This window comes from Globicephala melas, chromosome 10 (assembly GCF_963455315.2).
Source record: "Globicephala melas chromosome 10, mGloMel1.2, whole genome shotgun sequence".
NCBI classification, from domain to species: Eukaryota; Metazoa; Chordata; class Mammalia; order Artiodactyla; family Delphinidae; genus Globicephala; species Globicephala melas.
The window spans coordinates 58,184,574-58,197,154 of record NC_083323.1 but is presented as its reverse complement, the minus strand read 5'-3'; the positions used below and the strand labels follow the sequence as shown (position 1 = coordinate 58,197,154).

Below are 12,581 nucleotides of genomic sequence, written 5' to 3'. Positions count from 1 at the left end.
GGAAGAGGTCAACACAAGTATTCATCGTCAGGTCAGGGTCCCCTCTGGCTTCTGTTGAGATGAGTGTATTTTCCCAACAACAAAAGAAAATAGGGATCAAACAAATAATATCTTGTGAATAATTAAAATTTGAATGGAAGGAATCAATTTCTGGGACATGTAAAGGGTTAGATTTGCTGAAGATGAAAGGACAGATGAGAGAAAAATGAAAAGACACACACAAAAATGGAAAATAAAGAAGACTATAGAACTAGTGATAAAAGCAGAAGGATGCCATTTGAAGAGTGTTTTGGGCTGCTCTAAATTAAAACTGAGGGTCAAATCCTTTTCCTCCTATGTCCCCCACCCCTACCTCTGCATTTGCTCCAGGCATCAGGTTTCCTGTTTTGGCGTTAGGGAGCTCTTCTGGGCTTAAGTACCACCTGCTTGGAGGCCACATTGCGGGTGTGTCAGGCAGAACAGTTAAGCTACTTAATTTTTCTAGATTCTAGGCTCACCCACCTTTTGCTTAGGTTGGGAGCTCAGTGGCCCAGGGCCTCCAAACAGATCCATCATGCCAGAATGCACGCAAAACCCAGCCAGTGGATGTAGATAGGTTGATGTGGATTTATAGAATAGCTCAAACCCCAGTGTTCACTTTTCTCAGAGCTACTGCCCCACCCAAGTCCCTGGGGCAAACATTTCTGAGATAAGTAGGCTACACCCTCGGGTTAACTACTCCAAAACTTTTTGGCATCCTGATCTGGGGCTGATACCTCCATTTCGTCCACCATGCCCAGCTGCTTCTACCAACTCTTGGAATGCCTCATCTCCTCCACTTCTCTCCATCTGCCTCCTCTGAGGAGTAACTAACTGCTTCCCTGCTCCCTCAGAAACCTAGAGCCATACACTTGACCGGCAGCAGGGTAAAGGCCAGAAACTTAAGGTCTTGGTTCCCTGTACTTACCACACTGGGTTGGGAGAGGAAGGTATAGGGTGACACCTCTTTTCCCTTCCCTACCTCTCGTGCCATGCCCCAAAACTCAGACACGGTCACATTCACTCACAGTCATACGCACAATCATGCACACACAGCGGCGAAGAGAGGTGGGATGGGGAGGAAGGGAAGTTTGCACCAAACAGCTCATGAATGCAACTTGAAAGATTTCACACGGCAAAAGGCAAAAAAATAAAACACACACATAAATTTAAAAATAAAGAAGTACATGCCCCTCCCCACAGTCTCTTTCTTTATCCAGGGGCTGGTTCAGCCCCTCCATGTAAACCCAGGAGCTTCCTATTCCCTCTATTCAGCTGGAGCTTTTACAGGGCCTGGGTCTTCAGTTCAACAGGTTCCCCTGTGCCCTCTGGTTGTCCATTGGATTCACTGGGCCTGGCACCCTTGAGAATAGACAGTCTCTCAGAAACACTCTTGAGCCGGGGGAAGAGGAGAAAGTCATAAAGGAGACTGCCCAGGCCTGCTCCAATGATTGGGCCCACCCAGTACACCTGCAGGAAGAGGAAAGGAATAATCAGGTTTGGGGAGGGGACCAAGAGCAAGGCTGCTCTTTTTCCAACCCCATTGTTGTAAAACACACATCCTGCACTTGGCAATTACAGCTGGGCACTATTTAAGTAGAAATCAGTGTTTGTTTGTTTATTTTAAAACTTTAGACTCCTGCACTGCCTGCACCACAGAACTTACCATTTCTTTTCCGACTCATTAAATTATACCTTTATCCCACACATTCTTAGCACATGTATATTCTATTTTTTGCTATAAGTTTGTACTAGTTTCCATATTGCTTTGAGAATTTCTTTTTAATTGTGGTAAAATACACATAACATGAAATTTACCATCTTAACCATTTCTAACTGTACAGTTCAGTAGTGTTAAGTATATACATGTTGTTGTGCAGCCCATCTCCAGAACTTTTTCATCTTGCAAAACTGAAATTCTATACCTATTAAACAACTCCCCATTTCCCCCTCTCCCCAGCCCCTGTTACCTACCATTTTGCTTTGTTTCAATAAATTTGACTACTCTAAATACCTTGTATAGGTAGAATTATATAATATGTGTCTTTTTCTTTTCTTTTATCTTTTTTTTTGGCTGCTTCTGGGTCTTTTGCTGCCTGTGGGCTTTCTCTAGTTGCAGAACTTGTGGGACCTCTCTAGTTGCAGAGAGCGGGGGCTATTCTTCATTGCGGTGTGTGGGCTTCTCATCGTGGTGGCTTCTCTTGTTGTGGAGTATGGGCTCTAGGCGCACAGGCTTCAGTAGTTGTGGCTCGCAGGCTCTAGAGCGCAGGCTCAGCAGTTGTGGCGTATGGGCTTAGTTGCTCCGCGGCATGTGGGATCTTCCCGGACCAGGGCTCGAATCCGTGTTCCCTGCATTGGCAGGCAGATTCTTAACCACTGCGCCACCAGGGAAGTCCCCAATATGTGTCTTTTTCTAATTGGATTATTTCACTGAGCATAATGTCCTGAAGGTTCCTTCATGTTGTATATAGCATGTATAGAATTTGCTTCTTTTTGAAGGCTGAATACTATTTTATTGTATGTATATACTACATTTTGTTTATCCATTCATCTGTGAGGGACACGTGGATTGCTTCCACATTTTGGCTCCCGTAAATAATGCTGCCATGAAAATGTGTGTACAACTCTGAAAAATTTTTTGAATTATTTTCATACGTTTAGCTGGTATATGGCCAAACAACACAAAAATAGCCAATTTTTATTAAGGACTTATTCCATATCAGATTCTGTGCTAAATATTTCACACATATAATTTTCACGTTTATTTCTCATAACATCCCATTTTGTAGTTAAGGAAACTGAGATGCAGAATGATTGAGTTATTTGTCATGGTCACACATGAAGCTAATAAAGTGCTAGAACTGGGATGAAGCCCAGGCCCATTTGTGCTCATACATATCCTGGTCTCTGAGAGTAGAAGCTTCTGTCTTCCTGATCAGTATTCTGTCCTCTTAGCTCCTAGTTTGGAATCCAGGGAATACTTAGTAAAAATCCCTAACTAACTAGTGAAGGAACAATATAAACAAGAGCCTATCTTTCTAGCAAAATAATGAATCCTGCTCACACAGGCATGCAAACTCTGTGCAGCCCCCTTAGCTGAGTGTTGGTAGAGCAGTCAATACATCCAGATGGAAAGCAGGAACCAAACCTGGGAACCTGCAGTCCACACCCATGCAGGAGGGCCTCAGGATCTTGCCCTTCTCCTCTCACTCACCCAGTGGTTGGTGAAGTTTCTGGTAAGAATGGCAGGAGCAAAGGAGCGGGCAGGGTTCATGCCTGCACCAGTATAATACATCTGCAAAAGACACAGTTGTAACTGAGACGCTTCCCGCCCACTCCACCCTGGCTTCTCTCCCACCACCCACCTGCCCACCAAGGGTTGGCACCTTGCCTCCAGCCAGCAGCAAGTAGGGGAGAACAACCTGCATGGAAGTCCCACAGTGGGGTGAAGTCACTAATGCCCCATCTGGGGACAGACTATGGATCCCCCGGCAAAACCCACATCTACCCATGATGCATGCCTTTCCTCCTTGGGGTCAAGAAGGACTAGATAAAGCCATCACAAGAGAGGAGAATAGGGACTTCCCTGGCAGTCCAGTGGTTAAGACTCCGCGCTCTCAACGCAGGGGCACGGGTTTGATCCTTGGTGTGGGCAAGAAGAATGCTTAAAAGTCAACAAAGGCTTGGGGGACCGGGAATCCTTAAACAAGAGTTGCTCCCCTCTCCTGCTTACCCCAAAGAGGTGCCCCAGGGTGAGGGAGAAGCCAACGGCCAGGGCCACGGAGCCCAGGCGGCCATTCCGCCTCTCGTCGTATGTGGCAAAGATGCAGAGCACGAACTGGAGCGTCAGGAAGATCTCCACTATGGTGGCCTGGCCCACACTCACCCCAGGGTGCAACTGGGCAAAGGAAGAAGAAGGGGGGCAGTGCATTAGGGTTGCCACAGCCTTACCTACTCAAGGCTTCCCTGGCAGGAACCCCCTTACGGCATCCATTCCGTGGAGAGGAAGGATAATACAACCTCTTTCATAGTAATTGTATTTGCTCCTTAATTTCTCCTAATCATACTCCTTCATAGTAGAAATAAATGCACCCACTAATATGGATGAGGAAACTGAGGCCCCATAAGGTAAAATAAGTTTCTTCAAGAACCTGCAGGAGTTGGAAGAAAAGTTGGGACCTGAACTCAGGTCCAGGGCTCTATGACTTCCTTATCCCTCCACAGCACCTGTGATCCTCCCCACCCTGAAAACACACACACACACACACACACACACACACACACACACACACACACACACACACACACACACACACTGTCCCAGACCCCTGGGGAACTGATCTACCTGCACTTCAGGAAGGAAGTCAGGGCACCAGGTTCCCCCAGCCCCACTCAGCCAACCATTACCGTGTTAAGTGCTAGGTTTCCTCGGACGGCAGTCGGGGTAACACTGTACAGCACGGCAGCCCCAGCCACGGCTCCCAGGAGTTGGGCTGCCATGTAGCAGAAGGCACGGAGCAGGGACATCTGGGAGCCCACAAGGAAGGCGAAAGTGACTGCAGGATTGACATGGGCTCCACTGATGTGGCCCACAGCCTGCACCAGTGTAGCCAGGGCCAGGCCAAAGGCCAAAGCCACCTGCAAGATATGCAGTGGTCCAGGGGCCCAACGCAGTGAGGCCCCTAGCCCGAAGAAGACATAGAAGAGGGTGGCAAAGAACTCAGCAGATATGGCCCTCCAGAAGGAGGCTGACCGCAGTTCCCACATGGCACGGGGGATAGGCACAATGCCTGGGTCCCTGATACCCCCCTGGCCTGATCTGGATGGACAGCCCCCTTTATAGAGGACTTTTAATCCCTGGGAGGGGCAGGCTGAGGTGGCTGGCCCAGCCTCTTAACCCCTTCACAGCTGCAGAGGACTGGGACCACTCTTGTGCATCGGATAAAGCTGCTGCATTTTCCCCTCCCTCCTCAATTGGGAGATGAGCACAGCCATGGGTGTGAGGGTGGGGATAGGGTCAGGGCTCATGTCAGGCTCTGAGAGAAAAGGACTAAGAACAGGGGAACTGGAGGAATCTGTCTTTCTCAAGTCAAAGTTGGGGTTCATAGTCCTGACTGACATCTATATTAGAACATTCCTCAACTCTGCTTGGGAGGTTAGTGAGGCTGAGTTCACTTCATGGAGTATTTGACTGCTCCTGGGGGCCTCCAGGTTCCTCTGAACAAGCCGGGGTAAGGGTGGGGGTGGGGATCAAGAGTGGGGTCCAGCAGGGAAGTTGGATAGTTGAAGAGAATCCTTTAGTTCTCTGGGATTAGAGGGCCTTCTCCCATTGGCTGGTTTGGGCTGGAATCTGTGGACCCTGCAGCTCTGGGACAGAATAGTTCTGCTGCGTCTGGCTTTCTCTGAGCCCGGGTTCCCTCCCCCTGACCCATGCCAGCACCTCCCTTTCCAAACCCTCAGCCTGGCCTTTTATTTTTATTATCTATCTATCTATCTATCCATTTATTTTTTGCCACACCGCACAGCTTGCAGGGTCTTAGTTCCCAGACCAGGCATTGAACCTGTGCCCCCTGCAGTGGAAGCTTGGAATCCTAACCACTGGACCGGACCGCCAGGGAATTCCCAGGCTGGCCTTTTAAACCACAGGATAGAGAGCAGGAAAATGCTATCTTCCATGGATAGGCTGAGAGTGGGGTTGGGGAGCTGGGGAGGGGAAAAGGGGTGAGTAGTTAAATCTCAGACTCAGTTTGTACTTCATCTTTCCTAACTCTAAGATCGTAGCAGGAAGTACTGAGAGGAAGGAAACTGAGTCATGCCTATGAAGCAATGGGAGTGTCTAATTCCTCCTAAACTGGCTGTGATCAGGACACTGGAGTCCTAAATCTCTATGCCTAGGGAAAGGTCTGGGGGTGTGGGTATCTGGGGAAGCAGGCTGGTCAAGGAGAGAGGAAAGGACAAGATGAGGAAGAAAAGCTTGGGGAAAGAGGTTCAGTTGTGGACAGGCTTAGTGAGGGACTTGGGATCTAGAGATGGGGGCTGTGTGGTGGCGGAGAAGGCAGAATGGGACACACTGATAAGCTCCACCATCTCCACATCGTGGCAAGTCACAGAGATCATAAGCTGTTCCCATGTGAAACACCGGAATTGGGAGTCACATATAGGCTATTGAGAAGGGGATGTCATGAACAAAGGACTATTCTGTGCACTTGAAATCCATAAAGAATAGCAGTAACAACAAAAATCCTGGCTTTACCACTTTCTAGGTGGGGAAGTTACCCCACTAGATACAAACTCCAGGAGGGCAGGGACTTGTCGATTTGCATGCAAACCCCATGCTTGACACACAGTATGCAGTAAATAAGTATTTGTTGAATAAATTAATGTAAGCTCTCTGAGACTCAGTTTTCTCTGGATCAAATAAGGTAATGTAGGTACAAGCCCAGGATGGTGCCTGGCACAGAACAAAGCACTTAATAAATTGGAGCCATTTGATAAGGGTTTTATCAACAGGAACCATTACCCCTATAGCCTCTTATAGTAAGGAATAGAAGGGCAAAGAGCAGCTAATTTGGTGCCCTTGTAGACACCAAATAAAATGGTTAAATTTCCTTATTTGGAGCTACCAACCTCTCTCCTTCACTCTTTTTAAAAATTAATTAATTAATTAATTTTGGCTGTGTCAGGTCTTCATTGCTGTGCAACGGGCTTTCTCTAGTTGCTGCGAGCGGGGGCTACTCTTTGTTACGGTGCGCGGGCTTCTCATTGCGGTGGCTTCTCTTGTTGCGGAGCACGGGCCCTAGGCGCCCAGGCTCAGTAGTTGTGGCACGTGTGCTCCATAGTTGTGGCTCACGGGCTCTAGAGCACAGGCTCAGTAGTTGTGGCGCACGGGCTTAGTTGCTCCGTGGCATGTGGCATCTTCCCAGACCAGGGCTCAAACCTCTGTCCCCTGCATTGGCAGGCAGATTCTTAACCACTGCGCCACCAGGGAAGCCTGTCCCCCTTACTCTTTATCAGATGTTGATAAGAACCCCATGGAGAACTGAACCCCAGCCCATTTCCTTTCACATCAGCCTCCCTACTTAGCTGAATGCCAAACTTTCAAACTAGGGATGAGCTCTCAAAAGCTCACATGAATTTTTGCATATCTTTACATGTAATTAGCATACACAATGTTTTCTATTAGCCTAGCCTCCTGAAGGAAAAAAAAAAAAAAAAAGCTGTGTCTCCCTTGAGGAATGGAACCCAGCCTTCCCCAAGACTGCTGCTTGGTATGGGTGGGGTTCTTATCTATGCCAGTACTCCAGAAGTCACTGAGAAACCCACTGCCAGCCTGCCTGGTCTACCTGCTGGTGAGCCACGGCAAACTGGAAAGTGGAGAACTTCATGCCCTGGCCCCGGCCTATATAGCTCCTCTTGCTCATCTGGAAAGGACCAGAGATGCTAAGACCAGGGGTGGAGGACACATACATCCCTCCTACTGGCCCACAGCTCCCACCATCTATCCACAAAGGCAGCTTTGAGCAGAATCTGCAGCAAGTCACCCAAATTCCTGAGCTGCTGAGCCTGACTCATTGGCCTATTGCATCGTATTGAGTGGCTTAATGAGAGGATGCACAGAGCAGGGCTGCCCCCTCTTTTGTTCATTCCGTAAAGTCCTAGCCATCCACCCTCCTTAACTACCTAATGTCGTCCTACTCAGGGAGAGGGGCTGCTGCTTACCTGAGAGACCAGCTAGGCTGCAGTCACCCATGGCAGTACCAGGTAGAGGAGGACTGAGGCCAGGATGGCTGCTGTGTCTGGGCCAGAACATAGGATACCCGCTGGAAAGGGTCAAGCCATTGGGCCCAGAAGTGCCAGTGGCAGGGCCAGATTTGTCTGGGCCCCACTGACCTCATCAAAAACCTGTGCCAGGCTCACCACTACCAGCCCTCCAGGCAGGGGGTGAGAGACTGTGCCTGACACGGAGCTCCCACTGGGGCATGATGCCCTAAGGACAAACCCCATAAAGATCAGGGTATCCAGGCCTTCAGCCAATACCTCTCTCCAAAACCGCCGGCTCTGTAGGTCTTGGGGGAGAGGAAGGAGAAGGGAAGGCGGCAAGATCATGCTGTCTTCTCCCCACTGTTCTCCCACCCCTCTCCTCCTTAACCTCTCGCTGTCCCCATCCCCTTTAACAAACTCTCCCAACCAGGCCTCAGCCTCTTCATTCTGTACCTACTGACCCCCAACCACCTGTTGTGAAAGGAAGAAGAAGGACTAAGAGACAGAATAAGGAAGTGATCAGAGAATAAGGCCCCCTTGGTTGGACTGAGATTTATTTTATTTTTTGTTTTACTATTTTTTAAAATTATGAGGCAAAATATTTTTATATTTATTTTATTTCCTTTATTTTCTTGGTTGCGTTGGGTCTTACTTGTGGCATGCGGGATCTTCATTGCAGCATGAGGGATCTTTTGTTGTGTCGCGTGGGCTTCTCTCTAGTTGTGGCATGCGGGCTCCACGGCCCGTGGGCTCTGTAGTTTGAGGCACGTGGGCTCTCTCGCTGAGGCTTGCGAGCTCAGTAGTTGTGGCGCGGACTTAGTTGCCCTGCGGCATATGGGATCTTAGTTTCCCAACCAGGGATCAAACAAGCGTCCCCTGCATTGGAAGGCGGATTCTTTACCACTGGACCACCAGGGAAGTCCCTGGACTGGAATTTAATGGCAGAGAAGATGAAATGTCTTGGCTTCAATGGGAGAAGGATGGAGTCTATAGAAAAAGATGGTGGTTTCTCCTCTCTCCAGGAATCTGACCTCCCAGGTCACCATTTTGCCAGCCTGGTCTGGAGTCTCTGTTGGGTGTCCTGCTCCAGTTTGGAGACTGCTATTCTAGGTCTAGGTGGGTGGAGTTGGGAGATGAGGAACAGTTGTTTCAGGTACTGGAGAAAGAGGCAGCCAGAGAGATGAGAGCTCTGCTCCTGTGTCAGGGAACATCCCTCATCTCCTTCCTTCAGCCAATACAGAGGAGCCTCATCCCTCAACCTGCCACCCCTAACCCCAGTCACTGCCCTTCCCAAGGCAGCCTTCGACATTTGTACTCACACATTCTCACACCTAGGCATCCACTCTCCCCAACCTCGGCGCTTCTCTCTCCTACCAAGCTTTTCTTCCTCCTTAGCCCTTCAACCCCAGCCTCACTGAGTGAGGGGCTGGAGCTTATAATGGCTTCAGTCAACCAGAGGTACTCACAGTGAAAGGAGAGACTCATTCTTTCACTCCCTAATCATCTCTATGAACCTGGCTTTCAGGAGCCAGAGAGGTAAAGAGGAAAGCTAATGTGTGGATCTGGAAGACAATGAAAAGAATTCCGGGGAAGGGGAGGTAAGGCCATTCCCATCCCTCACCAGAAACAAAGTCAACCAGTGAGAAGGTACCAATGCTGAAAGAGCACTTGGGCCACTGGAATGGGCAACGGAAAGCACCTGTGAGGAATTGCCTGGGAGTGCAGGGGATTCTTGGGGTCAGCACTCGGGATCACCCAGGACACACCCTAGTTCATCTTTGGCTTCTTTTCTGGCTAGTTCGTTCACTTTTTTGCTACCACTCTACTCTATTCTTGTATTTGGGGCTCTTTTCAAGGATTGCCAACGAAGTTTACTTCTAGATTCTCCACCTTTCTCTCTTCTGGCCTTAAGTAAACATATAAACATTTTTGAAGTTTTTTCCACTAGGAACTGCAGAAATGGATAAAAGGGATTTGTAAAGTAAGAAACTTGGGGTAGTTACAGAGTTATTTTAAGTCTTACTGGCTTGTGGTAGTAAACATCCTGGAGTCTCATCTAGCTCTACACTTGATTGAGTTATCTCTTGGTTACTAAGCATCAGCCTTTCAACCTATTTATATTCCTGGAGCTAGTGATCCTAAGTTTACTCCCCTCTTCAATAAAGAAGGCCCGATTTCTGTCCCATAGAGGTGCCATAGGAAGCATAATCCACACTACTAGGGATCAAGTGAGTCTATAAAGCTTAGGGACTCTTCAGGCAGAGCTACTGGTCTTGCTTCATTTCTCCACAGTGGGTCCCATGTGATTACCCACTACCTTTCTGAAGCTACTCCCTAGCCAGCCTGTAACACCAGGACCTAAAGAATAACCCAAGTTTGAGTTCCATAAAAATATCTACTGACCATACAGGATTGTACGAGGATCAGATGAGATATGCCCAAGCAATATACACAAGTTGGCTGCCTTAAAGTATAAATGAACTGATTCATGAACTAATCTGATATAAACATGATTTATGATTTAGTATTGACCACCCTCTCTAACAATTACAATGTGGTTGAACAGCGATATGGTCCTGAGGGGCTGGGTGGCCATCCATCTCTGCTTCTACCATGTGGAATCTCTATCCCACCCCATATTTAGAGTGCCAGGTCAGCATGTAACCCAACTCCATTGTGTGGACAGTTTCAGTAGGACAAAGGCTGCAGCATAGCACAAGCTAGCAGCCCCTTTGGCTAGCTCCTGATGGCCCCCCTTCTCTCACTTTCTCTGGTTATGCTTTGCTGACTGCTGACTCCTGGCAAAGCCCAGAACAATCACCAAGCTCTGAGTGCATCATCCCTCTCCCACTCATAGCACTTAGAAAAGACCAGGGCCCCCACATGTTAGAAATGGGGTAATCCAAGAAATAAAGAGTAAATACACTGGCCTATCCTGTCCTTTCCTCCTTCACTACTTTCTTTCCTGTGGAGTCAGATACAACTCCAAGCCAGGCAGACCAATGCTCACTATGGGTCAGGTCCTGTTCCAAGCACTTTATATGTGTTATCTCAGATACTGGTATTCCCTTGGATTGCACCTTCAGTTTATTCCCTAATTACTCTAGTTTACATCCTCTCCTTGGATGACTTCATCTAAGTCATCTCCTCCCTCGAAATTTATATCCATATATCTATGGAATGGTTTACCTACTTGGGTATCCCACTGACCACAAATTCAGCCTGTCCAAAACTGAACTAATTATTTTCCCCCATCCAAACATGCTTTTCCTTCTGTATCCCCTCATTAAGTCAGAAACCTATGTATCAATTTTCCTTCCCCCATCCTCTCACTCCCATCTAACAGTCACCAAAGTTCTATCAGTTCTACCTCTTGGATAGCTGAACCCACACCATGTCCCACCTAACTCTAGTGGCCTTGGACCCTGCTTAACAGTTTCTAGTCTCATCCCCTCCAATTCATTCTCCATGCTGCTGCCAGCCTGACGTTTGTAAAAGTACCTGTAATTTGTCACTCCCCTGTGTTCCCTTCAACAGCTTGTGAATGTCTGAAAGACACTCTTATCAGGGCATACATGACTCTTCATCATCCAGCCTCAACTTTTCTAACTGCTCTCCTCATCTCCTTAGCATGAAACTCCAGCAATACTGTGCTCCTTGTTGTTCCTCAAACACCCACTCTGCTTCATAACCCAGTGCTTTAGTCTAAGCTGTTCCCTGTAACTTGAATGTCTCTTCCTCTTTCTTCTGTCAGGTAAAATTCTATCACTTCCTAATTATTATGCATGGTAATGTTAAAGAGTTAATTACTTGTTCATTAGCAACGAGGCAGGTAAATCATCAGAATGAGGGTGAGTTTATCAGATGGATAGTCAGTCTGTTAAAGTGAAATAATGCAAGCGATGACAGTTAAGACACTATACCCTGAGCAGGGAATAAAGTAATAGAGTTGTGTCTAAGTGACAGTGTAAGGAATGTGCAGTGATTGCTTCAGCTCTCAGGACCAAGTTGAACCGAGGGAGAAATCCTACAGAAACAGTCCTGGAACTCTTCTCTCATTACTACCAAAATGCAAAGTATTGACAGAGCAGGACTTTACTGAAGGAAATGTCACCTTCACGCCTTTCCTCCCAGGATTGAAAAGAATAGAAACCTCTCTTCTCACATACTAAGTAGGATGAAAAGGCTGGACCAGGCTGACCCCTGGTGAAAGGAATCAGCTATTGCATGCAAGAATCAGCACAAAACTTCCTTTTTAAAATTTTTAAATTATTTTTAAAATATTTATTTATTTGGCAGCATTGGGTCTTAGCTGCGGCATGCAGGATCTTAGTTGCGGCCTGCAGAATCTTTCGTTGTGGCACGTGGGCTCTCTAGCTGCGGCACACGGTCTTAGTTGCCGCATGGCATGTGGGATCTTAGTTCCTTGACCAAGGATTACTCCCGTGTCCCCTGCATCGGAAGGCAGATTCTTAACCCCTGGACCACCAGGGAAGTCCCAAAACTGCTTCATTTATTCATTCAAAAATAGTGGACTTCCATGGTGGCGCAGTGGTTAAGAATCTACCTGCCAAAGCAGGGGACACGGGTTCGAGCTCTGGTCCGGGAAGATCCCACATGCCGCGGAGCCTGCTCGGCAACAAGAGAAGCCACTAAAAAGAGAAGCCCGCGCACCGCAACGAAGAGTAGCCCCCATTCACCACAACTAGATAATGCCCAAGCGTCCAGCAACGAAGACCCAACGCAGCCCAAAATAAATAAATTTATTAAAAAGAAAAAAAAATTCACAACCTAATGATGAG

At 47.7% G+C, this 12,581-nt stretch overlaps 1 protein-coding gene across 1 annotated transcript; it reads right to left on the bottom strand.

Annotated features, from left to right (window-relative positions):
- Positions 1–1,302: 1,302 nt before the first annotated feature.
- Positions 1,303–4,785, bottom strand: MIP (major intrinsic protein of lens fiber). Its single transcript, XM_030866620.2, has 4 exons — positions 4,426–4,785; positions 3,752–3,916; positions 3,233–3,313; positions 1,303–1,488 (listed from the first exon to the last, which is right to left on the bottom strand). The coding sequence occupies exons 1-4, from the start codon at positions 4,783–4,785 to the stop codon at positions 1,303–1,305; spliced, it is 792 nt and encodes a 263-aa protein (XP_030722480.1).
- Between the last annotated feature and the right edge of the window lie 7,796 nt (positions 4,786–12,581).